Raw genomic sequence first — 20,526 nt, 5'->3', positions numbered from 1 at the left:
TAAACACTTAATTATCAGCCTTCTATTTTAAGAATTTTTTTATAGGTGAGGCATAGCAAATGATGGAAGATAATTTATGAAAAATAAATTCTGATTTTTCCTTAGAAATCAAATGGCCACAGGAAAATTCCCATGTATTTTATATCCCTTGAAAATTGCAATAAGCTTATAAAATATGTTCTAAGCCGTTAAATAGTCTTTGAAGGTCACACAGAATAATCTATGAAATTTAGAATCAAACAGTGGTCTCTGAAGACCAACTTGTGCTTCTAAAAACTATGTTATACTGCAGGGGTGTAAAAATCAATTTAAAATTAAAACTAAGCATCCTAAACTTACCAAAATAATAACTTTGGATGCTCTTCTTATCATATCTTTAAGTTTATTGATTTTAATTTAGTCAAGATTATATTACTATTTTACACTCAAGATCCAGGTCAGTGCGTGTTATCTTTTTAAAGCACTAGAGGCTTAAATCTTGATATATTATCTTTAGAAATATATTTGTAATACTGTAATGTGAGAGCAATGCATTCATTTTCATCTTATTTTAAATATAGTCCCTTATGATGTATAAACATAATTGTTTAAGGTTTTTTAGTATAATCAAAACTGAAATGCTTATATTCCCTGCAGTGATAGTCATTGAGATTTTGTTACAGTAATGTTTTGGGAAGATAAATTAATATATACCAAAATTATTTTTTCTGTAATAATGCATATATATTTACAGAACTCTTCTTTTCTACCTCTCCGAAGCTTCACACTGATCAAGATAAAGGAGATGGAAATTTAAAATATATATTAACAGGAGATGGGGCTGGCAGTCTGTTCATTATAGATGAAAACACAGGCGATATTCATGCTGCAAAGAAATTAGACAGAGAAGAAAAATCTCTATACATTCTTCGTGCCAAGGCTATAGACAGGAAGACCGGGCGACAGGTGGAACCTGAATCTGAATTTATCATTAAAATTCATGATATCAATGACAATGAGCCAAAATTCACAAAAGACTTGTATACTGCCAGTGTTCCTGAAATGTCTAGAGTCGGTAGGTATACTCTAATGCATGTAAACCATTTGTTAGCTAAGCTAATTATAATGAACACAGAGTTATATAATGTGGCCTCTTTCAAGATGAGAGCTATAACTGGAAACTACTATTTCATTTTATGTTACTCATTTCAAATAATTTGATATATATTTATAAATAATATAAATATATGAATTCTAGGCTGTGTTGTAACTGATGTCTAAGAAGTCTACTGCCAGCAGTTTATTCCATTACATTTGAATCAGCACTTCACGTCTACTACATTGCCATTCAAGTGGCAGTCAAATCGAATTTATTTCTGTCTGATATGAAATAAATAAGCAAAAGTCTCAGCAGTTTTAGGCATTTTTATTTAGGCATTTTTATTTGCATTATTTTAAACAATAACAACCAATGCTTGCACCTGAAACATTTTTTTTGAAATATTGTCTCAATTGTTCATTAAAACAAACTTATGTGGTAGGCATGGGAAACAGAACTGTAAATCCCTATTCTGTTAATTGAGAACCCAAGATTCAGAGAGGTTAAGCAACTGAATTAAGATAAAATAACCTGGTAGCATCACAACAAGATTCCAAGTCTTTTTATGTTATTTTGGTGCACATTCCACTATGAACACTGATTTATCATGCAACCTGAAATAAAATCATTTCACTTTTTAGGATTGCCCACAATTTTAAATGCCACTGATTATTATGCATGGGTGTCATTTGTTTGTGTGACTACGACTACATTTAGCTCTATTAACATGAAAGACTATAAATTGTTAATGAGATGAATCATTAAATGTTTCTACAAAACAGTGATATAAGCTTATTATAATATCCAAAACATGCAAGCAATCTCTCAAATCCCATACCATTTAGATGAATATTATTTTAAAAGCAGTTTTAAGTATGTAAGTTGGACACTTATAAAAAGGGTTTCAATTCAAAGTGATTTATATATTAGGAGAAGCAAACTCATATCTACCTTTATTGAGTGACTAGTGTAAAGAAGTGTTTAACTGAGTTGCTGTCTGGCCCAAAGAACCAAGAGTTTGTAAAGAAGTTGTTCTTTCCTCTAACCTCATGTAATCACATAGGTCTGAGAAAAGTACAGCTATATTGCCATTTCAGACATTCATCCTAATAATATGAACTGAACTTACCAAATCAGAAAGGAATCCTGTGAAATTGTAATGCTGTAGGATGAGACATGAGTGGATGTGTTTCCTTTAATATTCTTAATAACATTTACCCTACTTTTTTCTATAGTTTCATAGAAATAGTGCATTGGTCCATATGATTCTAATAGTGGGCTAACTTTGATATATATTATAGTCTCTTTATCGGCTTGTATTTAAGGTGAAGATATATCCCAATTTATATCTCCCTATCAGCTCCCTGTTGTTAAGTATTCTAAAGTACTTTAATTACCCGTTTAACACCCTTTAATCTTTGTAAAACACTATCATTTTTTTCTTGTATGTTATTTTTTCTTTGCCTGCGGTTTTGATACCTGTCAGCACAAAAACTTTCACTTATCTCTCTCCAGAAAGATTAGACATACCTAAGGAGGGAAAAAAAAAAAAAAAAAAATAATTAAGATGACAGAAATATTTAATTATGGGAAATTTTGCTAATACATTATTTTAATTTGAATAGACTTTTAAAGATTTCAAGGCATTATCTCCTTTTCAAAAACAGAAAATTGCTCTATCAAAGACAGTTCATAAACTATATTTTCTCCAAAATTATTTTTTGATACGTAAAGTAATAGTATCTCTTACTGTAACTTCCTGTCATTTATCTTCCTAATTCAAATATATTATTTCTCATCTATAATACTATTACATTCCAGATTATATTAATATTTATCGGTACATACAATATCAGGACTGGATAAAGAATTTTGATATATTACTTTTTAAAAAAATCTAACTATGGAATTTTTTGCTTAACTGGTTCATTTACCCCTGATAAAATGCAGAATATATAACTCTATGCATGGAGAAAGTCTTTCCAATTGACCAAGTGTTCAAAACCACTTCCTGTAAAACAATCTCTGTTTCATTTTCAAAAAGCTTTTATCGTGGCAGTACAATTTCTGAATATTGTAGGTCTTGAAAATGAGAATTTGAGCCATTGCCAAGTGTATTCGCCTCCATGTCTCGTATTCCAACAAAGCTGAGAAAAAGATTAAGCAGTCAGCTATATGTCTCAGGCTGCTATCTTTAACACTAGTAAATAAGGATTTAAGAACTACAAATGAACTTCGATTCCACTTGTAGAGGAAGGTTATTATTCTTAATTGCTAATACTGACATCAATGCATTAATTGCTTCCCCTTGATTCACCCATAGATTTAAGGCCTTCAACTGATTGGATGAGACTTCTCTCATTGCTGAAGACAAACTCCTCTGTTGATTGTAGATGTAATCAGCCATTGATGCAACCAAGGGACTAATGATTTAAGTCCATGAAATATTCTCACACACAATCAGGCCACTGCTTTCTTAACCAAGCAACTGGATAGCATAACCTAGTCAAGTTGACACATGAGCTTAAACATCACACACCTCTTTAAACAAATAAATAAATAATGAGCCTCAAAGAGTTAAATTGATTTGCCCCAAAACACAGTGTCAGCTTGCAACTTTCCTAGTTTAATTTTTTTAAAAGATATTAATAGATGCAGAGATAGCTGGATAAGTTTAACATATCTCAAGAAAGACAGATGCACATAAAAATTAAATATGTGTATCCCTGTTGAATCAGTCTTTACAAACAAACATTTATAAAATTGTTACATATATAAACCATTTCCTATCTAATTTTACTGCCAAATAGTATAAATTGTATAGTAATCCGTTACATTTCTAGAAAACAAAAAAACAAAACAAAACTTTCTATTCACTATAGTCCACCATGTTAGGTGTTTTCTTTTTCTCACTTTGCTATTATAAATAACATATCAATAATCGTTTTGATTTATGAATGTTTAATAACATACTTAATTATTACTGTGATTCAGGTTGCTGGGGCAAGTAACAAGTAGTGAATATGAGCATTTCTAGATCTTCAGACACTTCGTAAGATTGATTTCTATTCTTTAGATTAACTTCATTATTTTTTAGGTCAAGTACTTTTGGATAAGTTCAAATATCACATATTTACAATATAGTAAAAACAGTCACAACCAAACTTAGTCATTTTTTAAATTAAAAACTGTCAAAAAGGTACAAAGGAATATTTTGGCTGTGCCCAATGCAAAATCTTGAAATGATATCCACGGTAAAACAAAAAAGGAATTGGTAACAGAAGAAATGTTATAAAATTGATGGATTCACTATTTGCATTTTCAACAAATGAAATTAGAAAATTAGAAAACCACATTAGTTGAGTATCTCAGTGTTACTGTGGGGAAAAATCATTTTATCACTTTGCTTTGGTCTGTCTGTAACAAAGGCATTTTTTTTTTTTAATGATAAAAGATTACAGCTGGGATAGACTGGAAAAGTATGTAATGTGTGATATCATATGACACATCAAGTTCTTTGCAATTGAGGAAACACAGGCCTCATGTGGAAGAGCTCAATTTCTCATTTTATAATAATTAACTTTAAGAAACCACAAAAAGCCTGTTGCTAAATCATGTTAGTATTCAAATACATTTAATGAATATTAGTGCTTGAGCTGATAATGATAACAATAACATCAACAGCTAGGAATGAGCTATTAGTGTTTATTTTAATCTAAAATATATTAATTTTTGGATATATTAATATTAATATATAAATTAATAAATTCCATTATATTAATTTTTGGAATTTACAAAATCTTTGGAATTTACATAATTAAATTACACTCAAAATCTGATAAACATTCACTGTGAACTCAATTTGAAAATGTTATGAGTATGTAATATATGTGCGGCATTGAAGTAGGTGACTAAATCAATATGGAAATCAAGAACTTTAAAATTCATGGAAGAGGCAAACTTGTGAAAAATTATATGAAAATGTCCTACAAACTCATTTTGTCTAAGGAGATCCATGGCAGGCTTCAGTTAAAAGTGGTTTTAGAACTGTCTTGAATCTTTGTAGAGATCAAGGAAAACAAGAAAACTTTCATCAGTATATTTTATTATTTTTAGCTGTTGAGATTAGCTTCTTTCTAGCTTCTTTATCCTTTAAAGAGGTGATGATTTGCAACAGTCAAAGGAAACTAAATTAAATTTCATAAAGTAAAATTAATCTGAGGGTAGTTTTAAATTATATTAGAATAGAATTACACACTTTCTTACCTGTTTTTCTTTTTGAAATATCTACTAGTTTACTTACATGCAACAAATAGTCAATAATATACAGCAAATCGATAGGAATGATTATCTCTATGTAATCCACATTTTAAAGAGATACAGATGCTTCATAATCAGATACATCTTGTACACAAAAACACTTTGCAGGTCAATTTTGTATCATGTGTTCTTTGTTTCCTCATAAAAGCAAAGCCTCTGTATATTTCATTCTATTTGCAGTACACAGTTAATTTACCCAAGTAAAAAGCAATGGGTATGCTATAAATGTAGCTTTTATCTTTGAATACACCTTCTGGCTAGCAATTGATTGAAAATTACACGTGCAATTTATTCTATGGAAAATTTTCGGCCCCCACAATATTTCCAATTTATTAAAAAAACATACTCATTTTTAGCTTTTTAAAAAAAAATATTTTTAAGATAATTCAAACAATAAAATTAAGCAACACTTTCTTTTAAAAAAGATTAAAAGAGAAAAATTATTTTTTTTTTTTTTGAAGAGGCTTCATTTAAATAATTTCCTTCAAACATTGTATACTATGGTCTAACACACAACATTACCAACACCAGTCTTTCAGGAAGACCATTCAAAATGAGAACTATTTAAGTGTCTTTGTTTGGGTGGGGCTTCATATAGGCACATCTGTTATACAAGTGACTGCAACAGATGCAGATGACTCCAACTATGGAAATAGTGCCAAAGTGGTCTATAGCATATTGCAAGGACAACCATATTTTTCAGTGGACCCAGAATCAGGTAAGAACATTTATGTCTTTTTCCAATCATGTACAACATACGAATGCACAGTTAATTTATAGATTTTTCTATATTTTAAAACCTATCCATTCACTATCATATTTCTGTTTATCTAGAGTTATTCCAGGAAACAGAAAGCATAATCCCAGTTATTTAAATAGATTGTTTCAATTGTTAGCTCTTTAGACTTAGTAATTTAGTTAATATTTGAAACTCTAAATCAAAAATCAGCACATTATGTGGCATAGGAAATATGCAAAACCTATAAAGAGTGTGACAATCAAAATTAAGCCTGCTTATATGTCTAAAAGATGTTTGATGGAAGATATACATAATTTTAAGGATAACTGAACTATTTTAGCAAAACTTACTCCCTGAACAATAACTGTATTAGAATTCCTTCTGTTCTGTGAATTATGTTATATTAGTTAAGGATTGAAAGACATATATGCATACCAGCATTTATCTGTTTCTTATGATTAACTTCTTTAAAATGGATCCTCCTATGTGCAGCTTGCTCTCATATGTTCAGAGGACAGAGCAATAGATGATGGGTGTTATGGGGGGAAAGAGGGAGGGAGAGAGGGAGGGAAAGAGAGACAATGGTGTGACAGGATCTTAAAGGTGATGGATGGGGGTATTAGGGGAGGGGGGTCGGGGTATGATGGAGTTCTGTATATGGGGTTTGCACTGTTTTTACAACTGTTCCTGTAAGACTGAACTTATTTCAAAATAAAATTTATTATAAAAAAAAATGGATCTTACATAGGTTAAAAAATTCAAGGAATAAATTGCAAAAGATTTATTTTCTTTTTCCAAAAGGAATAATAAGAACTGCATTACCAGACATGAGCAGAGAAAACAGAGAACAGTATCAGGTGGTTATTCAGGCCAAAGACATGGGCGGTCAGATGGGAGGCCTTTCTGGAACCACCACGGTGAACATCACGCTGACGGACGTCAATAATAATCCTCCCCGATTCCCTCAGAGTAAGAAAGGTTTCGGTGATCTCATGTTGAAACTCTTCTCGAATACACTACCAACAGAAAGAGTAATTTAATTTAATTTAATTTAATTTAATTTAATGTTTAAGAAGCACACACAGGAGAAGACAGAATGTTTTGGCATAAAGGTAAAATCCAGAAAACCAAATAAAAACATCACACAAATTGAAACTGATGGTGCTCATTTTAATCTTTTTTTTTTTTTTTTTTTTTTTTTTTAACAGTAGGCAGTGGGAGAAAACAAGGACATGAGGTTCTTTTGGCAGCTTTAATTATCCTCTCCTACATTTCTTTGAATTTCCCAACATCCACTCTGATCGTCGTGTCCTTTCTTGCTCATCTTTCTTGGTTAGGAGCGTTGGCTCTCAAGTCTGACTGCCTGGGTTCAAATTCCATGCCTGGCACTCGCCTCTCCTCATTATCCCGTCTCTACATGAGAATTCTAGCCCCTTGTTTCATTGATTCTAAAACACATACTTGTTCACATTTTAATATCTGCAAAATCATATGTTATATTAAAATTGATGGGAGTTGAATTGGCAGCATTTACTTTTCTTGGCTGTGATGGCATGCATGTTAGATGTAACTAAGTAGAGTAGTATTTATGCTGCTAAACAGTGAAGATTAAATCACTTAATACCATTTTAGCCACATATGTTAAACCATGAACTGTTTGCATTCCATGAAGCCCTACAAATTTATATTCTAATTCTCTGCTAAAAATGCTTCTGTTTTGCAGTGAATAAAAGTATAAAAGACCCTATCTTAAATGTTCAATTAAGGGTTCTGAAATTAAATTTATGTTATTGATTTGAATAGACTAAACTTTTTTTCCAGATTGATTAAATTACAAATATTTGGTGATTCAACTTTGGTGGACATACGCATATTATAACTTTAAACAGAATAGCTTTGATGAAAAATGAACACTATGTCTAAATTAAACAACTTAAAACTTACATTCAATTTCTTAAAATATAAACTGAAAGCATGTGATATGATGAATTCTCAAATGGCCTATAACAATCTTAGCAAAAGTTTTGGAACTATAATAAGTAATAATAAACAGTCTCAAGGACTAGACCCTGGGCTAAGTATATTACACATATAATCTCATGTAATCCTCATAACAATCCTCAGAGTTAATTACTAGCATTATTGTCCTTATTTATAGATGAGGAAGTCAAAGTTACAGAATTTAACTAATTTGCCCAGTGGTGAACTTCAAACCCAGGCAGTTTGATTTACAAACCCATATTCTTCATGATGAAGCAAACTGGAAAAAGAATAGTCCTCCAAGTAGAAAGAACTTAGTTTTGCATTCTGATTTTTCCAAGCATTAAGTCCTCCCATGGGAAAAACATCCCTACCTTGTTGCTTATAGTACTAGTGTAAGAATTAAATAAATTAGCATAGATCTTATAGGATCTTATATGAATTTATATGAAGTGCAGCACATAGTAGATGTTTACAAAGATGTCTGACTTTAACTAACTTTTTTTGTATTTTTTCCTTATGATCCTTTGACCAGAAAGTCACAAATTAAAATGCTTTCTGGAAAAACAGAATGTAATATAATAAAGATTGGGCAGGCATGCAGAAAACAGTAGAATCCATACTCAATGTAATCCATACTCAAGGTAAAGCCTTTAAAATTAAAGTAAATAAGCAATAAACAAACAAAAAACACATGTTTATTGATTGTGGTGTGTGTAAATATTTTTCTATTCATGTATTAGAGCATAAGAATAAATGCATGTTCCTCCAATTAATTGGATACAAGTAAAAAAATGTTTAATGACAATATTGAAAGCCACAGATAAGTAGTAAATAATTGGTTTCTTTGTCCTTTTAAGTCATAAGAAAAGTTCTGGGGTCTAATATCAGATTTACCATCTATTATCTAAACAACCTTGGGACATCCACTTCATCGTTTGGGGACTTGTCTTTCTCATTTATGAGATGAGAGTGTCCTGCCTTCATAAATTATTTTCCAACTTAATAAGCCTATAATGTTGACAGCTTACAATTCAATGTGATGAAAAACTCTCCCAATTTAAAGTAAATTTATTTAAGCAAAAAAGGCAAAAGAAATGAAGACTTTCATTATCTAAAGACAAAATAGCAAAAACAGCTCTTATTTAATTCACAGGTACGTATCAATTTCATTCTCCTGAGTCTGTGCCTCTTGGAACCCATCTTGGAAGAATAAAAGCCAATGACCCTGATGTGGGAGAAAATGCTGACATGGAATACAGCATTGCTGAAGGAGATGGAGCAGACATGTTTGATGTGATCACTGACAAGGATACACAGGAAGGGATTATAACTGTCAAACAGGTTTCTTTTGCTGCCTTCATTTATTCATTTAACACTCTAAAGTTTATTTTGCTTTTCAATTAAGGCACGAAAGCCTAGGATTTATGTTTCTCATCCTTTACATGCTATCTTTCATATGTGTGGGAATAAGTGTAATTTCACTTCAAGTAAGTTAAGCATCTTCATCATTGACTTAAAGTTGTATTAAAACTTCAACTGCTTGTGCATATAGAAGACAACAATCAAAACCAGGGTTAGCTTAAACTTACAAGCATTTGTTTTATATTTCTCCATGAGAGAAAAACATAATCATGTAGCCATCACTGTTGCTTCATGCAGGATTCAAAATATTTTAATTATAAGTGTGATGGCCTATTCCAAGAGATAAGGTGTGACGATGCTATGTGTTTTATGGGTTTTCTTTTTTCTTTTTGATGCCATGTGGGAGAAAATTCTGATATTTTACATGGAATAATCCAGCTAAATATTCATTATTTTACATTGTCCTGGTTTCTGTCATTTCATCCACACCTTTTCACAGTTCTCAGAGTACAGAAATATATTTCATTCTTTTTGAAATGACATTTTTGGAAATGTAGGACCTAAGCAATCAACTTATATATAGTTTGGTAAACCTCTTTTCTTTTTATATCTTTTCTCTGATTTATATCTGTTTCTAACTTTAGTACTACTGCTGCTACATGATCTATAGATCCATTATTTAATACTTAATTTACCTGGGATGATTAAAACCTGAAGTACATTTCTAAGTGGGAATCAATCTTAATGTGTTTACAATAATATTTAGTTATTTCCCTGTAAATAAGTATAAGGCAAAACTAATGTTTACTAACTTATGTGACACACATATGAAACAATAATTGGAAAAACTATTTAGCCATAATTATTGCTACCAGTAAGAGAGCTGGTTATCAAATTTTGAAATTGTCTGCCATTGCAACGTCTTCTATATTATGCTAATGTTTTCTTATTTTATTTAACTCCAGAATTTGGATTTTGAAAACAAAATGCTGTACACTTTAAGAGTGGATGCAAGTAACACTCACCCAGATCCACGATTCTTACACCTGGGACCTTTCAAAGACACGGCTGTGGTCAAAATATCTGTGGAAGACATAGATGAGCCTCCTGTGTTCAGCAAATTTTCTTACTTGATAGAAGTAGATGAAGACGTAAAGGAGGGCAGCATCATTGGCCAGGTTACAGCATATGATCCAGATGCCATGAACAATTTAATAAAGTAAGTATTTTGAGAAAATTTATGATTACAGAAAAATAATTTTCTCACTATTTATAAACTGTTTGAAAAATACAATAATAAGTAATATATAACCAGAGTAAAATTAGCAAACATTTCCATAACATAAACTATTTGCTGCACTGTCTCCTAGTGCTCCAGATATATTATTGCATTTGATTCTTATTGTTCTATGATGTAGATCGTATTATTATACTTTCTGCAATAAGACTAAAACACTTAGGTATTAAATAACTTGTTCAGTATTTAGTAAGTGGAAAGCTGAGTTTTAGAATTAATAAGTCTGGCTTCAGAGTTTGTGATTTTAACCCCCATTACTCTTTTTTTTTAAGCAGTTTAATTGAGATATATTCACATACTATACAATCCATCCAAAGCGTATACTCAATGCCTTTGAGAATGCACAGAATTGTGCATTCATTGCGTCAAAAAATTTTAGAACATTTTCATTATTCTAAAAGGAATACCCCTTAGCAGTCATCTCTCAATTCCTCTATCCTTCCTCAGCCCTACATAATCACTAATCTAATTCTGTCTTTATAAATTTATTTATATTTACATTTTGTGTAAGTGGAATCATACACTATGTAGCACATTGTGCCTGGTTTCTTTCACTTAGCATAATGGTTTTTTAAAAATTGTTTTTTTTTTTCAATTAGAGAATTTGTAGGTTTACAGAAAAGTCATGTAAAAAATAGTGTTCCCATATACTGTCCCCCCATTGTTGACACTTTGCATTAGTTTGGTACCTAAGTTACAAGTGATGAAAAAATATGAAAATATTAATGTTAACTATAGTCCATGGTTTAAGTGTATTTTTTCCCTATACCACTTGTATTAGTTAGGGTTCTCAGGGAAGCAGAACCAACAGGAGATATCTATAAATATCGTGAGATTTTATAAAAGTGTCTCACGCAACTGTGGGGATGCACGAGTCCAAATTCTGTGGCGCAGGCAGCAAGCTGACAACTCCAGTGAAGGTTTTTGATGAATTCCCCAGGAGAAGCTGGCTGGCTTTAGTAGAGATGAAAATTCCCTCTTCTGACTGCTGAAGTTGTCACTTTTCCTTTGAAAGCCTTCAACTAATTGGATACATTTCAGCCATAGATGCAATCAACTTACTGATGATTTAAGTACATGAAATGTCCTCGCAGTAACAGTTAGGCCAGTGCTTGCTTGACCAGACAACTGGGCACCTTTACCTGCCAAAGTTGACAGTTGAAGTTAACAATCACACCACCTTATTACTAACACCTGGTAAGAATGCATTTATTTATTATAATTCATGAAAGAACATTCTGATATTTATACTATTAACCACAGTACATCATCCACAACAGCGTTCACTGTGTCATACAGTCCCATGTTTTGTATTCTAACTTTCCTTCTAGTAACATACAATGACCCAAAATTTCCCTTTAACCACATTTACAAACAGCATTAGTAATTACACTCACAATAATGTGCTACTGTCACCGCTATCCATTTCCAAATATTTACAATTAATCTAGATAGAAATTCTGCACAAATTGAGCATCAGCTCCCCATTCTCTATCCCAATTCTATCCCTGGTAACTTATATTTTAGATTCTAAGTCTATGAATTAGCTTATTATAATTAGTTCATATCAATGAGATCATACAACATTTGTCCTTTTGTGTCTGGCTTATTTCACTCAACATAGTGTCGTCGAGGATCATCCATGTTGTTGTATGCATCAGGACTTCATTCCTTCTTACAGATGAATAATATTCCATCATATGTGTATACCACATTTTGTTTATCCATTCACCAGTTGACAGACATGAGTTGCTTCCCTCTTTTGGCAATTGTGAATAGTGCCCCTATGAACATCAGTGTGCGACTGTCTGTTCAAATCCCTGCTTTCAGTTCTTCTGGGTATGTACCTAGTAGCAGGATTGCTGGACCCTATGACAGTTCTACACTTAGCTTCCTGTGGAACCACCGAATTGTCTTTCAAAGTAGCTGCACCATTTTACAATCTCACAAGCAGTGAGTGAGCATTCTGTTTCTCCACAAACATTCCAACACTTGTAGTCTTCTGTTTGTTTAATAGTGGCCATTCTAGTAGGTATAAAATGATATCTCATTGTGGTTTTGGCTTGAATTTCCCTAATCCAAGTGTTCCTATTTGCTAATGCTGCTGTCATGCAAAATACAAGAAACAAATTGGCTTTTATAAAGGGATTTTTTAGGTCATAAATTTACAGTTCTGAAGCCATAAAAGTGTCAAAACTAAGGCATCAGGAAAAGGATACCTTCACTGAAGATGAAGGCTGATGGCATCGGGAACACCTCTGTCAGCTGGGAAGGCAGGTGGCTAGCGTCTGCTGGTCCTTTTCTCCTGAGTGGCATTTCAAAATGGCTTTATCCAAAATGTTTCTGGGCTTGTCTCTCTTAGCCTCTTCAGCTCCTGTTCATCTAAGTATTGGGATCCTCACTTAGCTTCTCTGTAGAAAATTCTGGGCTAGCATCTCAAATGTTTCCAAACATCTCAAAGCATCAGCAAGCATTTCTCCAAAAGTCTCTCAGCTGCTTTGAGCTCCTTCTGTTTGTGAACTCTCTTATAGGACTCCAGTGATTAAATTAAGACCCACCCTGAAGGGGCAGGGTCCATATCTCCATGACAATAATTTAATCAAAGGTCTCCCCCATAGTTGATTAGGTCACACCTCCATGGAAACACTTAATCAAAAGATTAATGTCTACCTTCACAAGATTATATTAAAGAACATGGCTTTTGGGGGACATGATATATCCAAACTGGCACAGCAAGTGATGTGATCATCATTTCATGTGCTTTTTAGCCATTTGTATTTCCTCTTTGGATAAATATACATTCAAGTTTTTTGCCCTTTTTAAAATTGTGTTGTGTGTTTTTTGTTGTTGAGTTGTAGGATTTCTTTATATTTTCTTGATCTTAAACCCTTATTAGATACGTGGTTTCCAAATATTCTCTCCCATTACAAGGTTGCCTCTTCACTTTCTTGATAAAGTCCTTGAAATGCAAAAGTTTTGAATTTTGAGGATGTCTTATTTTTTCTTTTGTCTCTTGTGCTATGGGTGTAAAGTGTAAGAAACTATTGCCAACCACAAGGTCTTGAAGATGCTTCCCTACATTTTTTTCTAAGACTTTTATGGTCCTGGTTTGTATATTTAGGTCTTTGATCCATTTGTAGTTAATTTTGGATTAGGTGTGAGATAGGGGTCTTTACCATTTGGGTGGACTTGGCAGCCATGTTAAATATGAATTGGCCATAGATGTGAGGATCTATTTCTGAACTTTTGATTTGATTTCATCGGTCTATCTTTATGTCAATACCATGCTGTTTGGACCATTAAATCTTTGCAGTATGCTGTGAAGTCAGGAAGTCTGAGTCCTCAAAATTTGCCAAGATGTTTTTGGTTATTTGAGGCACTTCACTTTTCCAAGTAAATTGGATAATTGGCTTTGCCATTTTTGCATAGTAGGCTGTTGGAATTTTGATTGGGATTGTGTTGAATCTGTAAATCAATTTGGGTAGAATTCACATCTTAGAAATATTTAGTCTTCCAATGCGTTAACAAGGAATGCCCTTCCATATATTAGGTCTTCCTTGATTTTTTTAAGCAAAATTTTCTAGTTCTCTGAAAACAAGTCCTTTTCATCCTTGGTTAAATTTATTCCTAGCCATTTGACTCTTTTAGTTGCTATTGCAAATAGGAGGTTTTTTTTTTTCTTCCTTTCCTTCTCAGTTTGATTATTACTGATTTTTGCATGCTGATCTTGTAACCTGCCAATTGTTTACTAGCTCTTGTAGCTGTATCATAGATTTTTCTGAACTTTCTATATGTGGGATCATGTCTTCTGCAAATAGTGAAAGTTTTACTTCTTATTTTCTGATTTGGATGCCTTTTATTCCTTTTCATGCCTAACTGCTCTGGCTAGAACTTCCAGCACAATGTTGAATGACAGTAGTTACAGTGGGCAGCCTTGTCTTTTTCCAGATTTTAGAGGAAAGCTTTCACTCTTTCATCATTGAGTATGATGTTAGCTGTGGGTTTTTCAAGTATGCTCTTTATCATGTTAAAGAAATTTCCTTTTATTCCTATTTTTCAAAGTGCTTATATCAAGAAAGGATGTGGGATTTTATCAAATGTCTTTTCTGGACAATCAAGTTTATCATTTGGTTTTTCTGCTTCAATTTGTTAATATGGTGTTTTACATTAATTGATTTTTTGTGTGTCGAAACACCCTTGCTTGTCTGGGATAAAACTGACTTGATCATGGTGTATAATTGTTTTAATGTGCTACTGGATTCAATTTTAAAGTATTTTGCTGAGGAATTTGGATCTATATTCATAAGAGAAATTGGTCTGAAATTTTCTTGTATCTTGATTTGGCTTTGGTATTAGGGTGATGTTGGCCTCATAAAATGAGTTAAGTAGTGTTTCCCCCTCTTCAATTTTTTGGAAGAGTTTCAGCAAGATTGGAAATATTTCTTCTTGGAATGATTGGTAGAATTCAACTGGGAAGCTATGTGGTCATGGGCTTTTCTTTGTTGGGAGGTGTATTAGTTAGGGTTCTCTAGGGAAACAGAACCAACAAGAGATATCTATACAAATAAGATTTTAGAAAACTGTCTCATGAAACTGTGAGGATGCATAAGTCCAAATTCCATAGAGCAGAACTGGCAACTACAATGAAGCTGTTCAATGAACTCCTCAGGAAATGCTTCACTGGCTAGCCAAAGAAGAAGTGAAGGTTCTCTCTCCTTTTCCCTAAAAGTCTTCAACTGATTGGATTAAATCCAGCTGATTGAATTCTCTCATTGAGGAAGACATTCCATTCATTGATGTAATCAGTCACAGGTGCAGTCAATTGACATGATTTAATAAACCAGCTTTCTGGTTAATTAACCAGCCAGAAATGTCCTTGCAGTAATGGTTACACCAGTGCTTGCTTGACCAGACACCTAGTCACCATCACCTGGCCAAGTTGACACATGAACCTAACCATCACAGGAGGATTTTAATTACTGATTTGATCTCTTTATTTGTGATTGATCTGTTGAAGTCTTCTATTTCTTCTAGAGTCAGTGTAGGGTATTCATGGATTTCTAGGAATTTGTCTACTTCATCTGGGTTTTCCAATTTGTTGACATATAGTTGTTCATAGTATCCTCTTGTGATAATTTTCATTTCTGTGGGTTTAGTAGTAATGTCTCCCCCTCTCATTTCTGATTTTGTCTTTTTCTTTTTGTCAATCTAGCTAAGGGCTTGTCAATTTTTTGCTCTTTCCAAAGAAACAATTTATAGTTTTCTTGGTTACTTTTGTTTGCTAAAGATTCTGGAATGCAGTATACCAGAAATGTACTGGCTTTTTCAATGGAAATTTATTAAGTTACAAATTTACAGTTCTACAGCCATGGAAATGTCCAAATTAGGGCACCCAGAGAAAGATACCTTGACTCTGAAGAAAGGCTGATGCCATCCAGAGTTCCTTTGTCACATGGGAAGGCACATGGTGATGTTGGCTGGCCCTTCTCTTCAAAATGACTCTGGGCTTCTGTATGTCCTTGATTGTTCCTGCCAGGGCATTTCTGTCTCTCAGCTCTCTCCAAAATGTCTCTGCCTTTTATCCTCTCATAAAGGAAGATTGTTAAGACCCACCTTGAATGGGTCAGGTCACATCACCACTGAAATAACCTAATCAAAAGGTTCCACCTACAATAGGTATGCACCCACAAGAATGGGATAAAAAAAAAAAACATGGCTTTTCTGAGGTACATAGCAGATTCAAACCAGCACATTGATTCACTCTCTCTCTCATTTTGTAATTCTCAGTTTCATTTATTTCAGCTCTAATCTTTGTTATTTCTTTCCTTATACTTGGTTTGGGATTAGTTTGCTTTTCTATTTCTAGTTCCTCCAGGGTGTAGTTAGGTCTTTGATTTTAGATCTTTGTTATTTTTTCAAGTAGACATTTAGGGCTACACTCTAAATTTCCCTTTCAGCTCTGCCTTCACTGCATCCTGTATGTTTTGATATATTGTGTTTGTGTTTTCACTCATCTCTAGATAGTTACTTATTTCTCTTGCAATTTCTTCTTTGACCATTAAGAGTGTGTTGTTTAACATTAATATATTTGTGAATTTTCCAGTTCTTGTCTGTTATTAATTTCCATTGTCATTCCATTATGGTCAGAGAAAATGATTCGTATAATTTCAGTCTTTCCCAATTTATTGTGACTGTTTTGTGACCCAACATGTGGCCTATCCTGCAGAAAGATCTATGTGCACTTGAGAAGAATGCATATCCTGCTGTTTTGTGATGCAATGTTCTGTACAGGTCTGTTAGGTCTAGTTCATTTACCATATTATTCAAGTTCTCTGTTTCTTTATTGATACTCTTATAATGTTCTATCTATTGATGAAATTTGTGTATTGAAGTCTCCAACTATTAGTACAGAATTTTCCCTTCAGTTGTGCCAGTGATTGCCTCATGTATTTTGGGGCACCATGGTTAGGTGCATGAATGTTTGTTTGTTATTTCTTTGGGTGCATTGCCCCTTTTATTAATGTATAGTGCCCTTTTTCTTCTACAACAGCTTTGCATTTAAAGTCTATTTTGTCCAAAATAAGTTTAGCTACCCCAGCTTTTTTTTTTTTGGTTACTGTTTGCATATAATATATTTTTCCAACCTTTCACATTCAACCTGTTTTTGTCTTTGGATCTCAGGTGAGTCCTTTGGAGACAGCATATGGATGAATCCTACCTTTTTATTCTTTCTGCCAATCTGTGTCTTTTGATTGGGGAGTTTAACCCATTAACATTCAATGTTATTACTGTAAAGGCAGTTCTTCACCAATTTTACCCTTTGATATTTATATTCCATATTTCTGTGTCTCTCTTTACCCTTTTAGTTATCCTTACTAATAATTTTCATGTCTACACTCTATTCCAGACCTCTCTCTCCTGTCTTTTCCTATAAGCCTGCAGAACTCCCTTTAGTATTTTTTTAATGGCAGGTATCTTGTTCATGAACTCTCTCAGTTTCTGTTGGTGAATATTTTAAATTATCCTCATTTTTGAAGGACAGTTTTGCCAGATAAAGACATTTTGGCTGGCAGTTTTTCTCTAATAGTACCTTAAATCATACTGCTGCTTCTTGCCCAATGGTTTCTGATAAGAAATCAACACTTAGTCTTATTGCAGTTTCCTTGTGTATGACAAATCACTTTTCTCTTGCTGCTCACAAGATTATCTCTTTATCTTTGGCATTTGACATTGTCATTAGTGTATATCTCAGAGTAAGTCTATTAGGACTTATTTTGTTTTGAGTATGTTGCACTTCTTGGACATATCTATTTTTGTCTTTCACAAGAGTTGGGGAATTTGGGGCCACTGTTTCCTCAAATGTTGTTTTTTGCCCCCTTTAACTTCTCTTCTCCTTCTGGAAAGCCCATATTGTGCATGTATTTGTGTTTCATATTGTCATTCAAATTCCTGGTACCCTGCTCAATTTTTCCATTCTTTTTTCTCTCTGTTTTTCTGTCTGTAATGTTTTGATTGTCTTGTCTTCTAGTTCACTAATTCTTTCTTCTTCCTGTTCAAATCTGCTGTAGTGTGCCTTTAGGGTATTTTTAGTCTATTCTATTTTACCTCTCATTCCAATAATTTCTGTTATATTTTTTCTTTCAAATTCTTCTTTATGGTCCCCCCGTGTCTTCTTAATATTCTTTATCTCTTTAGCCATATTTTATTTCATCTCCTTGAACTGATTTAGGAGATTTGTTTGAATAACTTTCATTAGTTCCAAATTCTGCCTCTTCTCTGAAGTTTAATTTGTTCCTTTGACTGGGCCATATCTTCCTGTTTCTGGGCCATATCTTCCTGTTTCTTAGTATAGCTTATAATTTTTTTGCTGTTATTTAGGCTTTTTGTTATCTTGATGAGTTTACTGTGAAGATCAGTTTCTTTTTCTGGTCTAGGGTTTTATTCTAGATTGACTTTGTGTTAAGGCTCTTCTTTGACACTTGGTTCTACTTATTCTAGAGCTTTAGAATTGTCCGTGTTTAACTTACCAATTTTTTCAGCTCTTCTTCATCTGATTCTTTCCCTGGATATATGGTACAATTTTTAAGATTGCACTCTTTGTACAAATGTTTCACACCATGAGAAAGTTTCATTTTCTTTCTTTCTACCCAGGAAAACTTGATCTATTCTCTTTGTACTTGTTTTGCCTCAATAGCTTTATTTACACTCCTTTCATTGACTCTAGCTTCTTTTGTCTGGAAGGCAAATTCTGGGTGGAGGGTCACCCTACAGATGACTTTCCCAAGTCAGTATTTGCCAGCCAAAACAAAAGGGGTGGAAACCAGCTCCAAAGAGACCTGGGGAGAGGGTCAGGTAAGATGCTAAAAGGCTTTTTGATGGCTCCCTGAAGTTGCACTTCCCTGGCCTTCCCAGCAGATGGTACCCTTAGCAAACTGCTTCATGCAACCCTACAGAGGCGCTGTCTTTTTAAAACTCGCTGCTACTGCCCTTGTCAGTGGCATGATTGAAACAATTGCCATGGCCATCCCTGTCTGGGGCTGGCTGAAACAGAAGTTCATAGCCAGGGCCAGTGATTTGAATTTGCACTTCTAAGGCCATGATCAGTGTTCAGCTATGTCCCCACTCCCCCTCCCTTCCCCCATTCTTAGCAAAGTGAATATCCATGTCCCTCTCCATCTCCAGCAGTCAACCTTGGACCAGCCCCTGAGGTAGTCTGCCTTGAGAGTGAAGCTAGGCACTGGCAGCCACCACACCATGAGCTACTCACAGCTCTTTACTGCAGTTTTTCAGCTTCTCCCTCCTGCTCTTCTCTGGATCTGTACCATGCTCTCCCAGCCTCTAGACCCCAGAAGAGCTGTTTTGGATGGTTCCCACTTGTCCACTAGCTGTTATGGAGGAAGAATGAGTGCTAGAGCTCCCTAGTCCACTCTTTTCAGTGGACATTCCCTCAAACCCCTTGCTCTTGATCCAGTTCTTATTATATTGTCCCACTTGGCTAAACCATAGTTTAAACAATAAATAATCTAAACAATCTTTATGGACATGATATAAATGGATGAGTGGTGTTGGTAGATGGTGATGGGTGTATTGTTGAAAAGATATAGAGGGCTGGTGCAAGATAAACAACACTGTTAAATGTATAGTTAGCAAAATGCCCAAATTTCCAGTGTTTGAGATTGTCTAATTAGGGGAAAAAATGGTTACATTATTTTTGGACATTATTTTATAGAATTCATATCAGACTGCCACACATGGAAAATTAATAAGAACCATAATACATCTATGATTACTGTTTAATTTACCCTTTGGACATAATGACTATTTAACTATATTAATTCACAAAGCATGTTTATCTAAGTGTGTCCGAATGGAGATTTGTTTGTGGGATTAATATATTATTGAGTATGTTGACCTTTGCACTAACGAAACAGTCACTACATTTTTAATTAGTAGTTAGTACCCACAGTTTATATTAGCTTGAAATATTTGGTTAGTTTTAGGTTAATTAGAATATAATTCACTGAATTTCCTTCTATAAAATAATTGATTGGGTTCAAATTGTGTATTTTGCATACTGTTCAACATCATTTTAAAACATGAATTCTAATAATCCTAAATATAAGATTTTTTACTGATAGACTATTTTACCCATATAGAAAGTTATTAAATTTAAAATATACATACTATTTACAACAAAACTCTACTCAGAAATAATCTAGTTTTCTAAAGGACTGTGGATATTTTATT

The 20,526-nt window shown here is 33.5% G+C and overlaps 1 protein-coding gene across 5 annotated transcripts in view; it reads left to right on the top strand.

Annotated features, from left to right (window-relative positions):
* Positions 1–20,526, top strand: part of CDH9 (cadherin 9) — a 165,286-nt gene that overhangs the window by 120,806 nt on the left and 23,954 nt on the right. For all 5 annotated transcript variants that reach the window (XM_037799354.1, XM_037799353.1, XM_037799352.1 and 2 more), the window contains 5 exons: positions 760–1,054; positions 5,997–6,116; positions 6,939–7,106; positions 9,274–9,461; positions 10,448–10,701. In XM_037799354.1, the coding sequence (XP_037655282.1) occupies positions 760–1,054; positions 5,997–6,116; positions 6,939–7,106; positions 9,274–9,461; positions 10,448–10,701 (1,025 nt within the window). The remainder of the gene's footprint in view (positions 1–759; positions 1,055–5,996; positions 6,117–6,938; positions 7,107–9,273; positions 9,462–10,447; positions 10,702–20,526) is intronic.

Source organism: Choloepus didactylus, chromosome 11 (assembly GCF_015220235.1).
Source record: "Choloepus didactylus isolate mChoDid1 chromosome 11, mChoDid1.pri, whole genome shotgun sequence".
Lineage (NCBI taxonomy): Eukaryota > Metazoa > Chordata > Mammalia > Pilosa > Megalonychidae > Choloepus > Choloepus didactylus.
The sequence above is the reverse complement of the archived record's forward strand: the minus strand, read 5'-3'. Positions and strand labels throughout refer to the sequence as shown.